This window comes from Furipterus horrens, unplaced genomic scaffold, assembly GCF_987537825.1.
Source record: "Furipterus horrens unplaced genomic scaffold, mFurHor1.1.pri manual_scaffold_3, whole genome shotgun sequence".
Lineage (NCBI taxonomy): Eukaryota > Metazoa > Chordata > Mammalia > Chiroptera > Furipteridae > Furipterus > Furipterus horrens.
Genome location: NW_028327173.1, coordinates 21,719,953 through 21,745,232, shown reverse-complemented (window position 1 = coordinate 21,745,232; position 25,280 = coordinate 21,719,953). Strand labels below are relative to the sequence as shown.

Sequence of the window (25,280 nt, the reverse complement as noted above, 5' to 3'; positions counted from 1 at the left end):
AAGAAGAGCCTGTGAAGGACGAAATGTTAGAATGGGCCTGCCTTTTCCTTCTTGTCCTTCCTACCACTGACCCTCTGTTTGAGGGGTGAGGCCCATCTGTCTCACACATTCACAGTGAGGAGCCCCCTCTACTGTAAAAAGGAGGATGATTGAGCTCTGTGGCATCTGATACGACTGTGCCCCTCACGCTGCTCTCTGGGCTTCTTCCACCTGCAGCCTTCTGCTTCTCCACCGCGCTGGCCGCTCCCTCGTGGCTCTTGCATGGTTCCTTGCTGCCCTTCAGGGCAGGTACCTTTCAGTGTGTCCTTAGCCTTCTGTCCTCTTTTTCTAGCATCTTCCACGGTTGATCACATCCACTCTCATGGGTTCAACCTCAGCCTAAACACTGATTACTTCCAAATCTGTTCCCTACTTTGCATTTCAGTTCACCTGTGACACATTTTATATAGCTTCTCTTTCCTAACCCATCCGTGTTAGTCTGCTCATAACAAAATACCGTAGGCTGGGTGGTTAAACAGAAATTTATTTTCTCACAATTCTAGGGTAGAAGTCCAAGATCAAGGTTCTGGCTGATTGTTTTTTGACCTAGGCTCTCTTTCTGGTTTGCAGATGGCTGCCTTTACACGTGGCCTTTCCTCAGTACATGCACGTGGAAAGAGATCAAGCTCTCTGTGCCTCTTCTTATAGAGACACTAATCCTGTGGGATCAGGGCCACACCCTTATGACCTCATTTAACCTTTATTCCTCAGAGACCCCATCTCTGAATACAGCCACATTGGGGGCTAGGGCTTCAACACAGCAATGGGCAGGGGGGACACAAACATTCAGTCCGTAACACCATCCAAAACAAATCTCTTTTTCTCCACTCCCATACCCTGCGCCCACGTCCCCATCTTGATGAACAGTGCCATCATCCAAGCAATCATTTGGTCCCCTTTCCACTTCTTCCTTCTCCCTCTTCCCCCTCTTGACCCTGGTCCCAGATTCTGTCAGTTCTTCTTCTGCAGCATCCCAGCTCCCCTGTCATTGCCGTGGCGGAGGGCCCCATCACCTCGCACTTGAATGACAGTGCAGTACCCCCTCCCTGACTCGGGGCCTCTCCCCCACCCCCGCCCATCTGTCACAGGCAGCACAGCGATCTTTCCAGAACCCCAATCTGGTAGTTTCCTCCTTAAAGAAATGCTCAGGACAGCTTCTCATTGCTTTAGGGGAAAGTACAATCATTCACTTGGCATCCAAGGCTCTCATTGATGGTAATTCCAAGCCAAATTCTAGTTTTTATGAATCCATGCTAGGCAGAATTCCAGTTTATTCATCTCTGTAGTCTAGAGGACCTAGCTCAGTACCCAGCACATGTGTGCTCAGAAAAGCTTGCAGAATTAAATTGTAATGATGTTTTGCACAGACTCAATAGGGCGCCCTTCCTCACACCCTTTCAATCCCCTTTTGCCCACTTTACCACCTTCCAAACTCAGGTGCCGAGAACCCACACCTTCTCCACTGACCCCTAGGCTTTGGGGTCAGACAAAGCCACTGACTCTCTGCGTGATCTTCCGCCAGTCTCTCCTCATCGCTGAGCCTGAGCGTTCCCATCTGTGAAAAGGGACTGATAAACATTTATATCACAGGGGTCTTACAAGGACTCAGCGTAGTGAAGTCCCAGGGGGAGAGCCTGGCATTTAGCAAACACTCAGTTAAAAGCCTGCTCCCTTCTCCTGCTTCCCCAGCCCTGCACCTCCTCTCCCACCCTGTCCCCATGGCCCAAAGCCTCAAAATTACCTCCGCCTCCTCTTGGCCCTCCTTTTTTCCAAGCTTCTGGTGAATTCTCTACTGCATAGACATCTTGGCAGGGGTGCAGATGTTCCACAGATGGTATGAAGCCCCTGGGGGCAGAAACTCCTCCAGGCATAGCTGGCCCCATCGTTGTCAATGCTCCCTCTGCCCCAGTTCAGACAGAGAGAAACTTCCTTGAGGGCAAGCAATTATCACTGCAATATTACCCAACACACACACACCTTGTTTAAAGTGTGAGCCCCTGAGTAGGAAAATTGGGATATTTATTTCCCAGATGTTCTTCCAGCTCTGCTTGTCACAATCCCAGGGTGGGGTGGGGGAGGGGACTCAGGCTCCATCAATATCTGAGGACTCTGAGCTAGAAACTCGGTCCCCCTCCATAGGGACAGCCAGCTGTAGGAAATGCATTCATAGTTGCAATTGCTTTGCTTCCCTGTAGAACAAGAAATATTTAAGGAACAGGCAATTAACACTTACCAGAAACATTGTAAAATTATATACAACTTGCTAACAAGTTTTGGCATCAGTCTGGGCGTCTCCTTGCTTCCGGACTTGGAGGCTGGAATCTGGCAGCCTAATGCTAAACCTGGGAGACAGCCCAGAGGAGGAAGGAGCTGGGAGCCTGACCCTGGAGGTGGGAGGAGCGGAGTAGTAGACGTCATGCAGAAATGAGGTCCCCTCATTTCTGGTTGGAGATGAGGTCCCCTGGGTAGTTGATACGGTCTAAGCTCCTGTTATGTGTTGCGCACACCGTTCAGGACATTAGGGCCACAAGGACATCAAGACAAGCTGTGCCTTTAACTAAGTCATAGTCCATCTTCACTGGACTTGAGGAAGTGCGAGAAGATGGGAAATACCAAGAAGGGGCAGCTAATCTTGCTTGGGGGCACCAGTGAAGGCTTCCTGGAAGAGCAGGTATCTGAAACAGAAACTTGCTTCAGGGATGAAAAGTAGCTGGTCAGACATCCCTGAGAAGGAGAACAGATTGGCTTAGAGAGCTGGCATGTGCATAGGGTTGAAGGTAAAACCTGCACAGAAATAAAGTTTTAGAGCAAGTAGGGAGATGGTGGGCAAGACTAGCCTTCCGCCAGCAGTGCCTGCATTCCCTTCTCTAGAACTTGACTCTGCTGGAGGACACAGGTGAACCCCCTGAAGGATGGTACTGGAGCTGGGCTGGAAGGAGGCCAGGGACAGCCAACCAGCACCCTTGACTCCATTCCTTTCCAGACACTGCCTTTCCTCCTGTAGGAATATCAAGCCTGTGGTGATTTTTAGCTCACATATGCTATTTTCAGGACATCTCTGCTTCTTGTTTCACCTCCATAAGCATAAAGGACCAAACTTTCTGACTTCAGCCAAGAATGGCACCAGGCAAGTTCCTAAGACACTCACTGAGTTTCCATGATATCCGTAAAGCTTTCCCAGGCACTGGGAGCTGGAGTTTACCTGGCTCCAAGCAGCAGCTGCCTCCTCTCAGGAAGGCCCCGTGGGTCCCTTGCTGGGGGTGGGGTGACAAACAGCTGAGAGAATGCTGCTGCATTAGAATTTGACAGGAAATAATTTGTCCACGGGATGGACTTGCCAAGTGCATGGGCTTTTGCATATGGCAAGCTCCAGTCTGGGGCATATGCAGACAGCTTCGGGGCAACCTAGAAAGTCTACATGTCCATATTCATTCACCCCTTTTCTCAGCCTCCTTCAGCCTGTGACATACCCAGGACAGTGTTTTGGAGGAAGGAAGTGAGGAAGGAAGAGTGTCAGACACTTCACCTACCCACACCTCTACCCTATTCATGAAAATCATGTTCAAAAAGAGGTGCACAAATACCTCAAAATACATGTACAGGTGCTTTGTGCCTTCTGCCTCCTTGGCCCTTCCCATCGCCAAAAGTAGAAAAGTGGAGTGGGAGGTGGTTCTAAGTAAATCCACAAGATCCAGGTAGGCCCGCGGGTCATCTTAATGCACCAGAAATGTCCTGGTCACTCGCCAGGAGTTTGTGCTGATTGAACAATGGCTCTGTGGCACTTAGTAGGCTTAAGACTATGACTAGTTCTAGAGACACATCTCTAGAGAGGATTATCAAACCCCTGGCTTTGACGACCTGACAACATACAAGATAAAGAATAAATGACTCTTCAATCGTTGAACCAGCTCTCCCTGGTCTCCCTCAGACCATCTGGCTTCATCTCTCTTCACCATCACTTCCTGCCATGTTGAAGTTCTAACTATTCTCCAGACACGACGCTCTCCATTTCTCCTCTCCTGATCCTTTCCTTCAGTCATCCCCTCTCATTCCTCAAACATTTATTGAATGTCTCCTCTGTGCCTTGCACTCTACTAGAAGCTGAAAGTAGACATTTCAAAAACATTGTCCTGGTCCTCAAGAAACTTTCCATTCCAAGGGAGAAATGTGTGCCCAAGCTGCCGCTATAACAGAAAACCATCCAAGGGGACTGGGCATGAGAGGCAGAGAGCTCCTGGGTTGGCCTGGATAATTTGAGAGAAGATCTCCTGTTGGGAAGCACTCAAGCTGACCCTGAAAGATAATGCCTTGTCTGGCAAGCACCAGGGGTTCTTTATTCAGGATCAGAGGGACAGCAGGTGCCACATGAGACCTGGCTGGGTGCTCCCAACAATGGGACAGACATGGCAATGAGAAATCACCTACTGGTTACTGGTAACATGCCACGTGCCAGACATTTTGACAATGATCTTATATGCACAAGCTCATTAAATCCTCAAAACAACCCTGTAAGGCAGGTGTTATTAGTACCACTTCCATGTTACAGATGACAAAACTAGGGCTCAGGGAGAACAAGAGAGGTGTTCAAGGCCTACTTAATTCTTAGCGCAGAGCCAGGATTTAGGTCCAGGACATGCTGGCACCAGAGCCCTCCCTCCTCACCATCACACTATCTTGCCTTCCACACACAGGCGGCTCAGTTTGGTGGTATATAAATCTCAAGGTCAGTGAAGGCCAGTGATGAAGCTGGAGTGGGAGAGGGTAGGCGAAGGTCCTGCCGTGCCAAGGAGTTAGGGTTCTAATCTGTGGATTTTAGGAAGCTAGGGAAGAATCAATGAGCAGAGCACAGTGATAAATGGATTTTTATTTCTGAGCAATCTCACGCTGCTTCTCATAGTAGAGAACAGAGGGAAAAGGCAGGGGACCTGCTCTTGCCTGATGCCACCATCCAGGCGAGAAATTGGGAGGGGTAGACCAAGGCAGCGAGAGGAAGGATGGAGAGCCGAGGGGGCCGGATGTGTGGGCAGAGTTGGAGCCACATGAAGTGGTTTATGAGGACTCATGTCGGGGGAGGAATATCCAAGCTGATTCCACATCTGGCTTGGGCAGCTTTGGGAAGCCATTCCTCCTCTCCCAGCCTAGGCCTGCGCTGCCTCTTCTGCTCCCCCAGAAGCTATGTGGTCAGATGCACACCTCCTCCCTTGCCCTCATCATTTAGGTTGTCATTATTCCTATACCCACCTGACTGGGGGTTCCCCAAGGGCAGGACCACGGGGCCAGCTGCTCTGTATCTTTAGTGCTGACTGGCATTGGGCACAGTTTCCATGCAATAAATATTAGCTGAACTCACACCCTACCCAGGGTATGCTCTGTGTTCCAGGCACCGTGTTAAGTGCTGGGTGCAGAGTGGTCAACAATGCATAATTGATGCCTGCCTTCATAGGACATACTTTGGGAGGGGAAACAAGAAACAAGGTCAACCTGTCAGCCAGAGGGCAGCAAAAGGGGCCCAATGGGTGAATGGAGACTTTCGTCCTTTTTTCCCCACTGCTATACCCCCAGTGTCTAGAACAGTAACTAATGAAATAAATAGATGATTATGTACAAAGGACAATCAGAGCTATAGAGGAAAAGAATGGGGCACAGAGAGAGGAAAGAAAAAGGGAACCGAGATGCTTGGTCAGGGGAAACGTCTTCGAGGAGGCCACCTCGTACACCACAGTCTGTAGTGCAAGGAGTCAGCCATGTGCCAGGGGAGGTGAGGAAGCCCGGCCCAGGCTGCGGGAACAGTGACTACATGAAGGAACAAATGAAGTCGCGCCCATTTGTAAAGGCAGAAAATCTCATCCCAGGCGTGGACCACCGCCACCCCCCCCCCAAGCGGTGCTGCCCTTCCTGGAGCACATCAAAGAGTGAATTTATAGAGACACCTGATGCAGTTCCCTCTGTGCAGACGCTGTCATAAAAAAAGGATTCCAATTTGGTATTAGAAATTGAAAAACCCGGGGAGACGATGGTGAGGTTGATCACAGCCGATAGGAACAGCACAGCCGAGAAAGGGAAGCAAAATGGGCTGAGCGGCAGAGCCCCGTCAGGATGGAATCCAGAGGCGTCTTTGAAGTGCTCATCTCGTGTTGCCCAGCTTGCTCTTGGTAGGCAAAAGAAGGGAGAGAAAAAGAGAAACATTATAAAATGGAATTATATTAAACCAGATAACAGGAAATTACATGCATGATTTTCTCCAAGTCAGAATTTGTTTTACCCATTTGCAATTCCGGGCATTGACATCAGACTTGGTCAGCACCTGACCAGGAAGGTCACAGTCAAGCACCTTTCAGGCAGGGCAGAAAGGCAAGGGGCCTTGGTCCCTGTGTTCCCAGCAGGGGTTGACGCTGGGCTTGGAGGGAAGGCCCAGACTGGGACAAAAGGGGTGTCGAGAGTCCAGAAGCCAGCCACCAGCCCCCTCTGCCTTCCTGGAAGGAGCTCCCACTGCTCTGTTCCTCCCCCGCCACCCCCGCCGACCCAACCCTGGTTCTGTGGTCTATCCCCCTCTCCAATGCCTTGGACCTCTTTGCCAAATGCCGCCTTAAACCTGCCTTCCCCTGCCATTACCCTGTAGCCCTCTGCAATGTAAGCAACTCATGTCCCCAGGCCCCATGAACTTCCATTTGACGGATAGGCTCATGTGCTCACTCTTCAATATATTCTACCCGTGTGTAAACCCCTCTCCTTTGACCTCTGCTGTCCCCACCTGTGCCAATTTCTACCCCCTCACCAATGTTATCAGTCTCTTCCTCTCTATCCTTTAAAAAATTTTTTTCAATGCTCACCTGAGGGCATTTTTTTCCATTGCTTCTAGAGAGATAGGAAGAGAGAGGGTTTAGGGAGAAAGGAGGGGAGGGAGAAAGAGAGAGAGAAAAACATCAATTCATTGCCTCTCACATGCACCCCAACCTGGGACCAAACCCGCAACTCAGGCACATGCCCCAATCAGAAATCAAACCCATGACCCTTTGGTTTGTGAGGCCACACCCAACCCACTGAGCCACACTGGCCCTCTCTACTCTTGTTATCACCTTGCCTCTCCGCCTCTTGACCTTCTCACTTCCTTCTGTGCACTCCACTCTGGCTGCAGCTGGACCTTGATCTCCAGCACCTCTGAAATCTTAACTTCACTCATCTGCTCTGTGACCTTTGTCCCTTCAGCTTTTTCACTCATTCCCCATCCGACTCTCCTCTTCATCATCCTTCCCTTGATCTCGATTCTCCATCTCCTCCCATTCTTCTCACTTCTTTCCTCCTTTCACCTAAGCCCCTTGGGTAAACCACGTCAGCCATTCTTTTAACAATACCCTCACTTCCTTGCTCCGTTGTCCCAGACAAGACCAGAATTACCTTCTGGAGGGCGGGCCCCTTGTAATACAGGCTTCCCCTGCTAGATGAGTGTTCTAGGAACCCATCTTTATCAGCGTACCAGCTGGCATTGTGAGAGGCTGCATTCAGCTTCAGTTAATTTTTTTTTAAGACCATCAACATGTTTGCACATTTCATGATGGGTGATTTACGAGTGTACCTGACCATACCATGCTGGGTGTTCAGCAGTTTTTGACCAAAAACATGCCCCACCCTCCTATTCACCCAATCTCACCCCAGGTGACTGTTTTATGTTTCCTGTGGTGAAAAAAGTCCTCAGAGGGAAACATTTTGCCACGTGGAAGAGGTGAAACAAAACACAGCAGAAACACTAAAAGGCATCAGCATCAAAGAGTTAAAAACTGTTTTGAGCTGTAGAAAAAATGTCTCACTATGTGTATTGCATCGGGTGGAGAGTACTGTGAAGGTGACTGTAGTTGAAACACATAAGAATCAATACACAATTTTTTATAAATAAATTCTGGTTTCTTGGGCTCCCCCCTCATATTTCTCCAAACCCAGCCCCACCCCTCAATCAGCCCTGCCACCCCTTCCCCCAGGTCTCCATGAGCCATGTTCCTGAGGGCTTCTGGGACAAGTCACACAGCCCTGCTCTGGTATCCCTGTAAATGAGTCACCTCCACCCTCCACGGGCCCCCAAGGTGCACGGTGATGATTTCCTCTTCTTCAGGGTGATTGCTTCAGACTTTCTGGCCAAGATCAAATCCTTTTCCCCAGGCCCGGTCGCTCACTTTCAGCAAAGACCATGACTTCCTCCTGTACTTAAAAGGCAGAGCCTGTGTCGTGACACATCCCCTTGAGCTTCGGCAATCCTGCCTCAAAGCTCCCTGTCACCACATCTTCCCTCTTCCCTGCTAGAGCATTTCCAGGTCTCTCAGCCTCGCCCCCGCAGCGAGCTCTGGGTCCCACGTCTCACGCTAGTGCTCCCCGTTTCTCCTCCATATCCTCAATTAACCATTCTCTCTACCTCTCTTTATCTCTGTCTCTATCCCTCCCCCTCCTTCCCTATCATTTAAACATGGTAAGGTTTCTCCCATCCTTAAAAGATTTTTAAACTGCCCCCTCAAGGCCATGCGCCTCCTGTGTTACCACCTAACGTCTCTCTATTCTGTCACTTCCAAGAAATGCCATCTTTAAGTGGCCTCTACTCTTCCTGTATCATCTTCCTTTCTCCCATTGGGTGTTGGCCTGATCGTTACTCTAGTCTACTCCCGCCAGTATCAACATTGACTTTCACTGACCTGCTTTACAGTCCTGTTTAAACTTCCCCGCAGCGTGCGATGCTGTTGCTCTCCTTGAAGCTCATTCTTCTCTAAGCTTCTGTGACCCCACTCTCCCAGGATTTTCATCTAGCATTGTGCTGGTCCCTGCAGGATTCCTAAGTGTTCTGTCCTGGACTGACAACTCTTCTCACTGTCCTTGGGCGGTCTTGTCCTTCTCATGGCTTCTTTTATCACCTATGAGTTGAATCCCAAATTCTGTATTTCTAGGCAAGACTTTTCTCCTGAACTTAAGACCCATGGAGCCACTTTCTACTAACTGTGTCCATTTGGGGTGCCATAGGCACCTCAAAACTCAGCATGCCCTCCTGATGACCCTCCAGACCTGCTCCTCCTCCTGCCTTCCTGTCTTAGTGAAAGCACAGCCAAGGTCCAAGGCCAGACCCTTCAGTCATTGCAGACCCAGCCTCTTCCTTGTCCCCTGGATCCTCACTGTCAGTGTGGCCTATGGCTTCTTCCTGCTTTAGACCTCCCAGATCTTTCTGTCTTTCTCCACCCCTCTGCCTGTGCCCAGTCCAGGATGCCACCAACCCATCTCCCGAGTTATTGTGAGCCTCCTGCCAGAAGAGAAGCTCCACAGAGGCAGGGCTTATGTCTGCCTTGTTCTCTGTTGAGCCCGCTGTGCTCCGCACTAGGGCTCACTAAGTAGACACTCATATGTTTGTTAAATGAACAAAAGATCTCTCTGCCCCCAGAATTACTGGCTTTGACCATTCCCCAGACAAGAGTGAATATGGAATGCTAAATAGAATGAAACCCTTTGCCTATTGTCAACAGCCCAGTCTTCTTAGCAGACTGCACAGGCCTTTTCCAGCCTCACCTCTCATCCCCTAGTCCATATTGCCTGTGTTTGTAGAAAGGCAGTGTAGCACAGTGGTTAAGAGCACATACAACCCATGTTTGGATTTCCAATCCACCATGTCCTAGCTCTGTAACCTTGGATAATTACATGATCTCTCTGTGCCTCTGTTTCCTCCATTTTAAAACGGCTATAATAGTACCTAGCTCTCAAGGTTACTATAGGGATGAAATGAATCAATATATCTAAAGGGCCCAGAGGGCTGCCATCACAGTATCAGCACTAGAGTTATTGGTTATATAACTGAAAGTTATTAGTTATTATCCCTGCTATCATTGCAGTCCTACAGTCTTGCCCCTGAGACTTTGCATGGGTTCTTCTCCACCTGGAGGGTACTTCTCCCTTCTCTCCCACTTATTCCTTTTCCCCAGCTTTACTGAAATATAATTGATGGATAACATTGTGTAAGTTCAAGGTATACAATGTGATGATTTGACACGTGTATATATTGTGAAATGATCACCACAATATGGTTCGTTAACATAACCATCATCTCACATATTTACAGTTGTGTATGTGTGTGTGTGTGTGAGAGAGAGAGAGAGAGAGAGAGAGAGAGATGAGAACTTTTAAGACTGACTCTTTTAGCAACTTTCAAATACACAACACAGTCCTGTTAACTGCAGTCGCCATGCTGTGCATTTCATCCCCAGAACTCATTCCTCTTGTAACTGGAGGTTTGTACCGTTTGAGCAGCATCTCTCCATTTTTCACATTGCCCCAGCCTGGCAACCACCACTCTACTCTTTGTTTCTATGAGTTTGGTTTTGTTAGATTCCACATTAGAAGTGAGATCACACAGTATTGATCTTTCTCTGTCTGACTTACGTCACTTAGCTTAATTCCCTCAAATTTCATCCATATTGTCACAAATGGCAAGATTTCCTTCTTGTTTATGGCTGAATAACATTCTTCTGTGTGTGTGTGTGTGTGTGTGTGTGTGTGTGTGTGTGTGTGTCTCCACTACATTTTCTTTATTCATTCACCCATCAATGGACACTTAGGTTGTTTTCATGTCTTGGCTATTGGAAATACTGCTGCAATGAATCCCACTTGTCCTTTCACCTGCTGACTCCTGCTCAGGCTTCAGGCCTCAGCTTAGACACTTCTGCCTCCAAGAAGTGGTCCCTGTTGCCAGGGCTGGGACCAGGGTGAGGACAGCAATGCACTCACCTTGGGTGTAAAATTTAAAGGCGGTGTAGAATGCACCCCCCCCCAAAAAAAAAACCTCAGTAATTAAGATAAATATTTTAATGTAATTCTAAAAATCAAGACTAATGCCAAATGTCTATGATTAAAAATATCAACATTTGAAATTACAACAGGCTTTGAGGCCAGGACTAGGGTGAGACCAGTGAGGTAAGTCATACAAGCGCTAGGTCAGATCTGGTCTTTAAGGCTTGGTACTTTTCTTCATGTTGGATTCCATTTATAAGCATTAATTTTGATTTTCAAAAAAAAATTACACTAAGGTATTATTTGTGTTGATTCCTGAGTTCCGGGTGCCCCCTAAAATTTTGTGCCCAAGGTCAGTGCCTCACTCCCCACATCCTATTTCAGCCTCACCTTCCAAGTTCGACGTTGGGGTCCCTCAGGGTGCTTCCACAGCGCCAATCACCCTGAGTCACAAATACAGTAGTCCCTCGCTGTATCACAGTTCACTTATCGCAGCCTCACTGTATCGTGGGATTTTTTTAATATTATATTTAATTATTTATTGTGGATTTTTCACTATATTGCGGGATTTTGCAGTGCTGTATAGGTATGTTGTTGAAGTTACATAGGTTTAAGAGTGTAGAATAAATGTAAGGTTCCTACTTCGTGGGGTGGGGGGAGGTCTGGAATGTAATACCCACGATAAGTGAGGGATCACCGTATCTCTCTCCTTGCTGCACCACGACTAGGTTGTTCAGTCATCGACAGCTGAGCCCATATCCAGCTCTCAAGTCTGTAGCACAGGGACTGGTACATAGCAGGTGCTCATTACACGTGTCTAGTCGCATTGACAGTGGGAGAAATGGTGCATGTGGGCAGGTGGGAAGGCCCAGCACCTACACCAGGGGAGGGCTGGCCAGATTCCTTCCTCCCTCTGAGGACCCTGGTTCTCTTCAGCTGATCACTTTCAGACTAGCTGATGTTGGCAGGGACATGGGAAGGTGTACCCACATTTGTATCTTCTACAACATGGTGAGACATCACTGAGAAACCTTAAGTCTGGGTCCTCTCCTAGGGGGTAGAATTCAGCTGGGTCTTTAAATGCTAGATAACTTTCATCAGGTCTCAGAATGCTGCAGTGACAGCCCTAGCCAGGGTCTCACACGCCAGACAGAGCGTGTCTGGGGACGCCTGGAAGAAGGAGGGCCTTGCTGCTTGCTTCTCCAGACTGACTTTTCACAGGGGCCCCTCTTCCCGCTGTGAGAGACCTGGAGCAAAGGGACCCCCTGCCCAGGAATGCCTCAGTGTTACCCTTCCCCACCTGGCAGAGGAAAGCCAGCATCAAAGGGGGTCAGCAGCTGTGTGTGTAGAGAATGAGGCCCAGAGGACGTGTGAGATGAAAAGTGGGCGGGCCAACCTGTACTTGAGTCTTTAGACCTGGCACGTGGCATGGTCACACTGACCCCACGCCCTCCTTCCCCCCACATCTAAGGACCCTAGATGTTTGACCAAGATCACATGCACACGATCCCAGCCTCAGCATGCCTGGTGCTGTCAGCTCTTGGCAGAGGGCTGGAGGCCCTGGGTTGGGGGGTGGAGGGCGTCATGAGTGTGATGTGACAGTCAAGTGCCTGTCCATAGAAGGCAGGGGTTGGGGCTAGCCTGATGGGCCCGCAGAAGCCCAACAGTTGTGATAAGAAAGTTCTTGCAGAATCATTCCTGTTAGTTCACATGTGACAACTTTGGGAACTGTGGCTCCTGACAGCCCATAATGGTGTCTAGAAAAGCCAGGGTCCCTTTGGCCTGACAAGCCTCGGAAGGTGTCTAAAAACCTCCCATTACTCCAGCCCCCTCTCTCCCAAATAGACTCTTCCAGTCCTCCCCTACCATCTTTCACTTCATTCATTGCTCCCTGTCATCCCGCAGGATGCCTTCCTCCCTGGGAACAGAGCTGCTCGTCCTCCACTCCTCTGCTCTCCCCAGCCTCCCCTCCTGCCTCCTCCACCCTCATCTCTCACAACACCCAACACAAGGCCAGTGGATGTGGGCGGGACTCCTCCCCTCAGAGGAAACAGAGGAAACGCCAAGGTCTTGGCAGGGACAAATTCCTTTCCTGAAGTGAGGCAGGCGTCCCCAGAGACTGAGTCCAGGCCCCCAGAGCTGTCCCAGGGAACCCCCTCCTTGTGTGACTCACCACTGCTGAATCAAATGAACTTAAAAGCATACCTAATGAGTCATTTGTTTCATTTTACCTGCTACCATTGCAAATTGAATTAAAAAATATATATCTTCATGAAAGTGCTTCCATATCAGAAAGGAGCCAGTATTGATTCTCACTTAATCTCTGGTTTGGGGAAAGGCAGGCAGCCAAGCATCAGCTGCCTTCTGATCTTGTGCTTGCCTTTGCCGCTCAGGAATGGACTGCCCTCGAGATCTGTCAAGTGGCATCAGTAATACAAATGCAGAGTCAAGTTCAGTAAGGAATCTCCACACTTCGGGACTTGCTAGCCAGTGCGGCAGGTGTCCCACAGAGAATGTAGACCCACCTTCCCAGAATGAAAATACCCAAGCGCCTGAGAACACTTGACGTGAACACAGAGGCTCGGGCATTTGGTGGCGGGAAGGCCCAGGGTGCAGGACTGCTCATTAAAGACCCTACCAGTGTCACTCTGAGCGCTGACTCATGGGAGTGGAGCTGCAGAGCATGTCACATGGACCTCCAGCTCCACGAGAGGAAAGAAGTCACCTTTTGTCTCTGTTTCCTTGTCTTTCTGTCTTTCAGAGATCGAGCAGGGCAGCTGTGGCGATCCTGGCGTACCTGCCTACGGCCGGAGGGAAGGCTCTCGCTTTCACCATGGCGACACACTCAAGTTTGAGTGCCAGCCTGCCTTTGAGCTGGTGGGGCAGAAGGCAATCACGTGCCAAAAGAATAACCAGTGGTCGGCTAAGAAGCCAGGCTGCGTGTGTAAGTGAGCGGGAGGAGGCCACGTGGGGGTCTCCGCCAACAGACAGGGGGCCCGTTCCTAGTTATTCCAGGGGCCCCGTCCTCAGTAACCTGGCAGCTGGTTATAACAGCTTCACTCTGGTTGGCTTCTTCTCTTCCTCACGACACTGCTACTTGGGTCCTCATTTCTGGCGGTAACGTAGACTGTTTCACTGAGAATGGCTGCTCTTGACATTTGGGGACCTTCTTCCGTGCTGTCTCGCCCTCACGGGTGATTGTGGAGAACAAGGTAGAGGCCAGGGGGCTTGGTCCGCCAGGCTCAGATGCAGGCATTTCCTCCTCACCCTCGTTGCCGCCACTGACACCAGACAGCCAAGCCAGGGAGGAAGGGACTGGCAAGTTTGTAGGACTGTAGACTCTGTACCAGCCTCTGCGTGCTGTGGGCAACCACAGCCTTGCCGGGATATAAATCTTCTCTAACCGCTTCCTCTGAAATCGGATTTAGGGAGGGGTGGGGATCAAGCTGTCTTTGGATTGTTGATCTTTTGGCAAAAAGATTGGAGTTGCGTGCTCCGTTCTACAAGATAATAAGGGTGCCCGCCGTCCTTCCTCTTAGGTGGTATGGTCACTCTTTTGGCACAACTAAGGCTTTAAGTCCAGGGTCCCAGTGGGTTTGGCAAGTGTGAGGGGGCTGTGTGTGGTTAAGGGTGGTGCAGGCTTGGTCTCTGCTGAGAAATCAAAAGGTCCCGCTTCTCCGGGCTGCCGCCTCTTCTTTTCCCACCCCCCACTACCCGGCGTTCTCCTTCTCTCTCAAGCTGCTCTCTCAGGGACGCGCAGCCAGCCTGAACCTCTGCCGTCTCTCCCACCTCTGCAGGCTTCTGGGGCCGCAGAGTGCTGAACACTAGAGAACGGTGGCCCCTCAGGCCTGGGGGAGAGGATAACCTGGGGGGCCAAGGGAACATCTGTTGCTGACTGAGAGTGTGGTGTATGAGTTGGTGAGCTGGGTCACACCAGGGCGATTATACTTTTCAAACAAAACAAAAAAAAGTCACTCTGTTTGGTTTAACAAAGCATTTTTGATGACTTGTGAGTTTATGTAAAAATTCTTGCAGAGGTTTAAAGATCAAATCTTAGATACACATTCAACAAATCACTCTTAGTGAAAATAATAAAATTGCATGAAATCTGCCCATCTCTGTGGCCTGACATGGTTAGAATATAGTGCCTGTCAGTGTTAGCCTTGTAGAACACTGCAGGCCCAGAGGACCGGGGGGTGGGGGTGGGGCAGTGGGTGGCAGAAAGGTTAGCAGGGAACGAGCAGCTGAGGGCGCCCAGGAACAGGGGCTCTGATGGCCATAGAGACCGAACCCAGGCAGGAGCAGCTGAAGGGAGTGGAGCTCTGCAGGGCAGGTTGGAGGCAAGGCCTCAGAAGGTAAAGGCACAGGTGATGGGAGTCCTGGGTACCATGGGAGCTTCATCTCTGAACTCCAGCTACGTAGGACAAGGCAGGGAGAACTACAAATGCTCAGGCCTCTGGGCAGAGAGCTGGGAGGAATGAAGTGGGTAACAGAGCCGTCAACTACTTGGGAGCAGGATAAAGCTCCCTGCCCTGCAAACTGAGAGATGCAGGTAACAGAGTGCTATGGTGGGATGGGGGCTGTCACTCAAGTGCCCCCAGAATTTACCTGACCTTTGGGTCTTAGGAATGGTCTTAGGAGATTTTTCTAGAAGCTTCAGTGAGGGCAGAGGACCAGCAGTCCCTTCCTTTCCAGGAGCAAGGCTGGCCACTGCCAGGAAGCTGAGCACTGCTCACACACAGCTGGGGAGAAGAGGGCAGAGCGACCCAGTGAGTACCCACCAGGGCTCTCTGTGGTTTAAAATAAGGAAGGAGCCCGAGGCGTACTGATGAGAACTGTGAAGTAGGCAGGCAGGCACTTGGGGGCCAGCATGGCCTTTCTTCTTCTGCATGATTGTGGGATACAGAGGGACGGCATCCCCAAGGCACCCCCATCACTCTGGTTTTCCTGGTCATTTGGGTATAACAGACACAGCTTGAGCCTCAGGGTCCCTGGCTGCAGTGGAGGAGGCCAGAGAGCGCCAACTGGCACCATGCCTTTGCCCCACACAGCAAGGTCACGTGTGTATTTCGTGAAGGTGAGGGAGCGCTACCTGGCAGCTCTACTGAGTACCCAGCCCCTACTAGGCTGGCGCTTCCCCAGGTTCCAGGCTCTGCCCTCGGCGAGCTCACAGCCTCATGAATGGTGGCAGGATGGTGATGAGGTCTTGAGAAAACTGTGGGTTCAAACTCTGATGACATGTTTCTTCCTCTTTGTTCAGCTTCCTGACTGACCAGGACATCTTCTCTCTGAATGTTGGTTTACTAATCCATCCATGAGGGTAGCACTCTGTTCTAGCTATAAAAATTCTAAGCCTCTGTGATTGCATTTACAGAAAAAGAGAGCCGTGACATGAACAGTTCTTACATTTTCCACGATAAATACTTGGAAACCACTTCCTAAAAGTGGGTCATTTACACAGCAGGTCATACTTTGATTGAGGGATGATGTGAAGCTTTGGTGTTCTGTTCCTGACCCCAGATCCAATATATGATAGTGTGTGACCAGTGGGAAAGGGACAACATCTGTAAGCATCTCTAAAAGTATAGGATAGTACAGTCTCTGTGTTTTATAAAACGGTCATTAATGTAAATGCAAAAGCACCTCCAGCAAAAGGCAGCTGAAGTGTCCTCGATTTTACTGCACATTAGTCACAATAAATATTAATGCAACACTTAGCAAACAGTACTGTTCTTTCCTTCTGAAAATTAAGAAAGGGATTGGGGAAATATTTTGATGGCTTAAATTTCTTTGAACAATTCTCCCCCAAGAGTGCAAAGCAGTGCATTGTTCTTCTCTTGAAACCTTTTCTTCAAAGCCTCTCCTTACCAGGGAATTGCCCTGCCAGGACGACACAAATGCACTCTTTCCTCACGGTTCAGAACATTTTCCGTTGCCAGCAGAGACTTCAGGATAATTGTGTTGGCTTTTGAGCTGCCCTCACAATAGTAGACGCTCAATAGACAGTGTTTTTCATCTAGGGTTTAAAGAAGATGATGTTCTTACAGTGAAAAGCATTTTTGAAAGAAAAGATGGAGCCAGCTTCTTCCCTCTTTCTGCCTCTTCCTCCCTGGTTACTTCACGTCTCCAGGGATCGCTGCTCAGAATCAGCTGGAAGTAGTACCCCTTCCGTCCACTCAACCGTGCTTACACAGTGTCTGTCCTGTGCCACATACCATGCACCCAGAGGCGGATGAAGGTCGGTTGAGGCCCCGGGCGCAGAAGATAATATTGGGGCCCCTTAAAAAAAAGAGAGAGACAGGGAAAATAAAAATACATGTTAACCATATTTGATGCAGCGTAGTAATGAAACCAAACTCGGTGTCATTAGAAAAAAAGTGTAAAGTTGAGGTTTTGCAGGGCCCTTCAGAAGTCGGGGCCCAGGGCATGCGCCCCGTGTGCCCGCCGTTAAATCCGCCTCTGCATGCCCTGGGTTCACAGCCTTAAGTCTCTGCCTAGGAAATGGGCTCAGCTTGGTGTCCTGGGGAAGAATCTCTGACCAGGTTCACTTGCTTTTCACCTTCCCCAAGCTCTGAGGTGTCACCCCTTTTCTTACATAAGAATAGAGAAGCTTTCCCATACTTCCCTGATTCCTCCACAGCAAGAGATACAGTAAGGAAGATACAAATGACTCTGTTGGTGGGTAGTTTGCACAATACTTGATGCTTTCATTGACGGGCTAGCAGAATGTTTCACACTGCATGGAAAAAGCCAGGAAACCAATTATCAGTCCATTAGCAGCCACTTTCAACCGAGGTTACAAAACAGCCTTCACCAGAGATAGGCCAAGACTGCGCAGATGCAAGCTTGCCATCCCCTTTTTGTAAACCTCCATGAGAAGGTGTGAATCCTAATTGCTCAATTCCTAGTGTATATGGCACATGTGTGAAACGTGAAGGCAGGGCCTCCAGGGATGGAGGCCGTGACAGTGACAAATCAGCAGCTGAACCTTGGGACACCAGGGAGGGAAAAGTGGGTCCTTGGGTGCTCCAAGAAAATGTCACAGAAGATACAGGGCTCAAGCTAGGCCTTGAAGAGTTGGGGGTGAGGTGGGCTAGGGTGGGGTGAAGGGAAGTATTCTATTCTACACAGGGATGCTATGGGAAATGGTCATCCCTAGGACCCTCCCCAGTATTCCTCTCCAAAATCCTCCCCAGTATTCCTCTCCAAAATCCTCCCCAGCCCCTCCTCTGGACACACACACACACACGCATTGCTGGACAGAGGAATGGATTGGGTCATAGGGTCATCAGGATTCTTAACCTTATCATTGTCATTCTTAGTATCTATGGAATAGTCTGTCTAGTGAATGAACCATGACTTAGTCAACCAGTTACGTTTGATTATGTTCTGTAGGGCTGTAATGACCATCCTCCTGCATATGGCTGGATTTTTTCTTCTTCTCTTCAATTACTTCCTTAGAATGAATTCCCAGGAGTGAGGTTTGTTGGGCCAGGGTAGGAACATTTTTATAACTCTTGATGTACATACATTTTTTTTCTCTCTAGAATGGCTGCTCTGGTGTTTTGTTTTGTTTTTAATTTTTATTGAACTTATTGGGGTGACATTAGTTAATAAAATTATATAGGTTTCAGATGTACAGTTCTAGAATACTCATACATCACCTGTATATTGGATTGTGTGCTCACCACCCAAAGCCAAGTCTTCTTCCATCACCATTTATCCCCCCTTGACCCTCTTCTGCCTCCCCCACCCCGCTTTCCCTCTGGTAAACACCACATTATTGTCTGTGTCTTTAAGTTTTGTTTTGTTTTGTTTTGTTTTGCTTAATCCCTTTACCTTTTCCACCCTGCCCCTGACCCCTCCCCCTCTAATAGCTGTCAGGCTTATATTGCTCCCTGAAAGAGTTGTGCCAGTACATAATTCCAGCAACGAAAGCTCTAAGGTTAATAATAACATTCATATAATACATGCCCTTCCCATTCAGGATTATGGCCTATTTCTCTTTTATGTCTGCCTACTTTCTAAATATAGGAACTTTGTGGTTTCCTTCATAGAGTTTGTATGTATCACTTGTAACCTTTATCAGCATCGCCAAACCTCAAGTATTTGTGTGGCCTTTTAAAAACTGTTACTTTAATAGGTATACGTTGAATTATACCCTTGTCGACTTCTGCAAAGTGCCAAATGTTATGATAAGTGCTGCAAATTCCGAGATGATTTGGTCAGTCCTTGACCTCAAAGAGCCGGCTCCAACATGAAGAAAGACATAATTATGTAAATTAAAGTGAGCTCTTGTGGTTCAAAATGTACTTTTTTCAAGTAGAAAGCGTTGGTCATGCCGATGCGTTTAGGATCACCCCCATGAAGATTCATTCTTTTATTTAACACACATTCACCGAGGGCGTGCGAGGCAGCAGCCCCTCTTCTCACAGCACGGACACACGTCATCGCTGTTGGAATCATTGGCCTGAGAGATGGCAGGACAGAGTTGGGGTCCTGGTGAAAAAGGAGACATCTGAGAGGCAGTGCTGGGTTCTGAGAGAAGCCATGGGGTTTGGGCCTGTGCAAAAGGGGGGTACATTGATGCACACAAACACATGTATACACACACATGCACACACATGCACTGCCATTCTGGAGGCGTGGTTTGCAGTGGCTCCTAAAGGGGGTGGCTGATGTGAAGTGTATGTGATAGAAGAAGGGAGACGGGGCCTGTGGAAGTAGGCCCTGGAGAGACTGCTGGCTACCCATGGGCCAGAGGGATGAAAAGGGTGTGTGGGCTTCTATCACAGGACCCTGGACAGAGACCCCAGGCCCGGCCCTTCTCCAGATCTGGGTCCACCTCTGTCTAACAATCCCTGTGTGACAACTGTCTGTACCAACATGTGGCTATGAAACTGTCGTGTTGGCATTTTCCTTTCCAACTTGACGGTGCTGCTATTTCTATATTGTGGATAGAAATTCTTTGTGGTATTTAATATTCATCATTTCCCAATATCATTTTCCTTTTTTTCCTCCTTTTGGCTAGTTTGCATTGGACAGTCTTTTACATTTTTATATAGAGAAATCTCTCAATATTTTTAATTTCTTTTCATAGCTGACAAAGTTATCATTCTGCCACAGATCTGAGAAACAGTTTGTTCTATCTTTGGTTATTCCTCGGCAAACTGATTTTTTTTTAAATATAATTTCTTAATCCATCTGGAGTTTATTTAGATGAATGTATAATATTGTGAAAACTATTATGTCGTTTTGCAACACAATTTATTAAGTAATTTATTCCCTTTTGATTTGAGGGAAATGAATTTGCTTTATCACATGCTGGATCCTCAAATGGAGTTAAGTCTATTTTCTGAGCCACCACTTTGTTCTGCTGCTCTGTTTCTATCTTAGTACCAGTACTGAAAATTTTTAATTGTTGTTTTATAATATGTTCTAATATCTGGCAGAACTGGAAACTACCCCTTCCTCCCTTAATTATTTTCTCTTTCAAAACATTCATTGTTATTCTCATCTGTTTGCTGTTGAAGATTAATTTTAGAATCATTTTGTCAGAGGGGGGAAAATGTCCTATTGGGATTTTGTCTGTGCACTCCTATTCAACTATAAATTAACTGGAGGAAGATAGGCATTTTATAAGACACAGCCTTCCATCCAGAAACATGGCATGTCACTCTTTGTTCATCTACTTTCATTTTTCTAAATATAGCAGCTTTGTGGTTTCCTTCATATAGGTCACATACATTGCTTGCCACCTTTATTTTTAAATAGGCAGGTACCTTGTTCACTCCCCTCCCACCATGACCTCAATGTCCTGTGCACAGGTGGAGCATGTCCCATGTTCTCTCCTCTCTGTGGCTGAAGCCTGGCATTCCCTGTAAATACATAATCCCATATTTTGGGGACAAGTGCAATTTCAAGCAGCCTTTCTTTTGGCCCAGAAAATATGATCACAATAGCTAGAATCCTTGGAATTGCCTTTTTCAAATATTTGGAACCAGAATTGAGATCAGTTGAGGTCTGAAAGCATCAGCCTCATGTGGAAGATGAGATTCAGGGGAACCTGTGTGATCGGAGGCAGGGCCATCACACAGGCTGCGTGAGCCTCCTCTGCTGATGTGACAGTCTCCTCATTGCTCTTGGCTTCATTGAAGGCCCCATTAACCCACAGGTGGCCCCAGGACAGAAGCAGGGAACCTGGACATTGCTTTGGTCCAAATTTGTGCTTCAGGCCAATTCATGGAAATTGAAAACCAGCATCTGTCGTTCTGGGATCCCCTTCCTGTTACCCAGCCCTTGAGAACCTGGGCACTGAAGAGCAGTGGTCTCACTGTGCTAGTGATGTGCAGAGCTGGTGGGGCACAGGGCTCTATAGAAGGGCCCCCAGTAATCCAAAGGGGTCATTTCCTTGAGCAAAAAGTCCATGATGGTGGCTAGAGGTGGACAGGACATGATTCTGCTCCTGCAGTGGGGACTGGGCACTGCAGGCATGGCTGGGAAGGATAAGCCACGGCCGAGGGAGGCTGCAGCTGGGACAGCTGACGCTGAATGAAGGGATGGCTCACAAGGGTGGCTGTCATCATTTCCTAACAGAATGGCCAAGGAGGTAGAGTTGACATTTGCCCTACCAGGCCACGGGGGAGTCACATGTCACTTGTTACATTTATTCTTAAATAGACATACACCCTATGGGGGAAGGCAGCTCCTGGGTTGAATCTGGCCCTCATCCAGGGGAATCGGGTCTTCCCCCGCCAGGTATCCCTGCCTAGCCAGAGACTGCAGTTTCAGAAAGAGCTTCGCTCACAGCAAGGAATGGAAAGGAAATCAAGAAACAGAGCGGAAGTCCCGTCCCTGGGCTGAAACACACTCAGTGGGGCAGCGGTGGCCATCAGGGAAGGTCCTGAAAGTCTGTGGGCCTGTGGGTGTGCTGGGCTCCTCAGAAGCCCACCAGATGCTGGCTCTACAGAGCCACACACAGGCCCCCTACCACATTGGTTTGAGGGGGCGGGACTTCCAGGCTGGGCTGGTGTGGCTTAGGATCTGGCCATGAGAAGGAAGCTTGTGTGGCTGGGCAAGGTTGGCCAGGTAAAGACTGGATGAAGAGGTGGCTCCTGGAGGAGGCTGCCAGCATGTCCAAGGAGGTAGACCCAACAGTCGTGTTGCCAGGCCAGTGTGGGTCACAAACACTCGTTATCTTTATTTTTAAATAGGCAGGAACTTTATAGGGGAGGGAGGTGTCTTTGGTGGTCATGCCCAGTCCAAAATGGGCCCAAACCTAGCTAATCATTAGAATCATTCATGGACTTTTTAAAGTACAGAATTCTGGCCTCCTCCACAGAAATTCTGATTCAGCAGGTCTGGGATGAGGCTCAGGAATTGTAATTCTAAAGTCTTCCCAGATAATCTAGATGTTAGGTCACATCTGTGAACCACTTGTATGGGACACACACCTTGTGCTAGTTTGTTGTAGGAGAGTTTGGGGCTATTCCTGATGGGTTTTGTCTCCTGACCAGGGGCGTGGGGCACTGATGTATATGGTGATATGTTCCTGCTCTGAGGCTGGCCAGGCTGGGGCTGCCCACAACACAATTGTTACGAAGGTGGTAGCCTCCTGGAGTCTGAGCAGTGTTGACTTCCATGTTGATAACCTGGTGAGGAATGGGATGCAAGGTCTTGACTCTGACATTTTAATGATGTTGTGATTGCCTGCCTTTGATTTCATTTGACTGCAACAGTCTATGGGAGGGAGGGGCTGCTATACACCTGGCACCAGTCTCAGCACTGGGAGAGTAACAGACATGATTCTAACACGGTTCTTGCCCTGCAAGAGCTCATAGTCTAGTGAGTGTGACAAACACATGCTTTTATTATAAAGCAGTCTTTGAATTATTGCAGTAATAGATGTAGCCACAAAGTGCAACCAAAATATAGAGGAAGAAAAAGAAATTCCAACCAGAAGATTATCAGATTGCTTGAGATAATAGCACAGGAAAAAGTTCAGCCCATTCCAACTAAGGAATCTGTTCAGAACTAAACTACAAACACAGGTTAGCAAAGGACCCAGTGCAAAGGCCATGTTCCTACAGCTAAGAGCCCTGGTCCAAAGAGTGTTAGGACCACAGCTACCGAGGTGGAGTGGGGGCTGGAAAAACCAGCCAAGCCTTGAGGGTCTAATCCAAGGCTGTGACCTCTGTTTGAGGGGGAATGGGATATAGCTGACCTCACTTGAGCTTTCATCTTTGGGATCAGAACAAACAGATCCTTTTCTCACTGGATAATTTTCAAAATCATGCATATGCCAAGTGTGTTCCCAGGGCCTCGACACAGACCGCACCTTCTCCACTGTGCCATGCAATGTCTGATTCAGAGAGCTATCAAGGGGACACAGAGTGTCAGCAGTCAGGATGGTCTGCTTTCACAGCTCCAGCTCAGGTGCTGAGGCTGGAAGCACTACCAAGACCCATCCCCCGTTCTGTGAGCCTCTGAGCAAACTTGTCATCTCACTTGATCAGATCGGCGCTGGCTGCTGTGGGTTCCCTGGGTCCATGGTTCCGCGGGAGGCACTGCTCACCTTCTCTAGGGTTTGGCTTTCTAGGAGAGCCTCAGGCGACCCCTCTTTGGGTTGGAGACTCTTCTTCCAGTCCTTGTGTACAAAGACAGTCTTTGGGGGACTCAGGAGATGGGCCCAGGAGGAGGGGTGCTACCCTGGGATAGCTGGTTAGCTCCCATTTTGCTCTGGGAATCAGATAAGTCTCCACCATGGTATTGAAGGGAGCTCTCTCCAGTTAACTGTAAACTCCCCCAGATCATGGTGCACTCCCCCAGAAGGAAAGCCAAACATACTTCCTTATGATCATGGTGAGCAGCCACTGAGTGCTGTTTTTCAGTCCAGGAAATGAGAACACTCTAGAAAGAGAAAATAGCCTCGCCAAGACATGGGTTACACATGCACATCTATAGAGCTATAAGTAGTATAATATGGCTGGAATGTAGCGGGCATCAGGGGGTAGAAAAATAAAGATTAAAGTGACTGACAAGGGCCTTGGGTTTTTGAAGGTCTTTTGTGCCCTTTGGAGGCATTTGGACTTTACCCTCTATACAATAGGGAGTCTTTAAAGAGTTCCAAGCCAGGATATAACATCATGAAAATTTGTGATTTACAAAATTCACTCTGAAACCCGTACGGAGGATGGATTCAAAAGGAGAGAGATTTAAAGCCGGAAAACCAGGTAGATGATTGCAGCAGGAAGAGGGACTCAGCTTAACAGGGGGCGTAATGAGGCTGTGACAAGTCGGAGCGATGTTGAAGAGATCGCATCAACTGAAGTTAGTTACTGATGGGATATGGGCTTGAGGGAGAAGGAGCTGATATGTCTCGCTGAGACAACTGGGTATTGTCATTCACGAAGATAAGGAAGGAAGGAGGCTTAGGAAAGTAGATAAAGCATTCAATTTGGGGCGTGCATTTGAGGGGCCTGTGGGATCACCGGTAGAGATGTCCATCAGATTCATCCCAAGTCTGGAACGTGCAGAGGGTCTGGGCCGCTAGCGTTTATTTGCGAGGCAACGGCACACAGGACGAAGGCGTCGGGAGCGTGAGGCGGGCCAAGGGAAACACGCATCTCAGCGGTGGCAGGTCTGGATCACTTGCAGAAGCCAGGGAACGTTCCAGATCCCAGAATCTAGGCAAACCGGGTTTGGGAAAGAAGAACGGGAGTTCAGTTTTGGACAGGTTTAGTTTCATCGTGGTGATAAAATCCAAACTCCTTCTCATTGTCTAAAGGACTTCCGCCGTCCTCTCCAGTTCACCTGTTGTTCCCAGCACCGTGGTTCACCTTGCTTATGTCACGTCGGCCTCCCTTCTACCCGGCAGGTACACCAGGCTCAGGTCCTCCTCAGGGCCTTTGCACCTGCAACCCCCTCCCGCTGCAGTGATCTTCCCTGGGGGCGGCTGGCTCCTTACCATCAGGCCAGCTGCTCAGACAGGCCACCACCAACTCCTTTACTGACAGTCGGCCACCCCCACTCCATTCACTGTTTTCCCTTTGCCCCATGTCTTAAGTTCTCCGTCACCTATTAGATTGTAAACTTCATGAGGGCTGAGGACCTACCTTCTTGTTGGTTGCCCACCCACAACCTATAGCTGTGACTGGCACATGGCAGGTACTCCACTAATACTTGAGCTAGGTGGAGATGTTTCAGTGTTGGCAAGACCACTGGATATACAGGTCTGGAGCTTGGAAAAGAGGTCTGAACGTAAGGAATCGTGTGTGCGGTGGGGTACTCTCGAGAGCGTGCAAGGGTGTGAAGATGACCCTGAACTAGATCCTTTCATGTCCCAAAATGTAAAATTCAGGTGGAAGAGGAAAGCTTTCAAAGGACTGTGCAGGGGCAGCCAGAAAAGACAGACAGGATTCTAGAGCACAGAATGAAAGTGTTTCAGGAACGTGGGAGGGATCGGCTCTGATCAATGCCCCATTAATCGAACT

At 48.8% G+C, this 25,280-nt stretch overlaps 1 protein-coding gene across 1 annotated transcript in view; it reads left to right on the top strand.

The window, feature by feature from the left end:
• The window catches only part of CSMD2 (CUB and Sushi multiple domains 2), a 544,011-nt gene that overhangs the window by 316,633 nt on the left and 202,098 nt on the right, over window positions 1–25,280 (top strand). Inside the window, exon 13 of the mRNA XM_090269064.1 lies at window positions 13,550–13,732. Within this exon, the coding sequence (XP_090125190.1) occupies window positions 13,550–13,732 (183 nt within the window). The remainder of the gene's footprint in view (window positions 1–13,549; window positions 13,733–25,280) is intronic.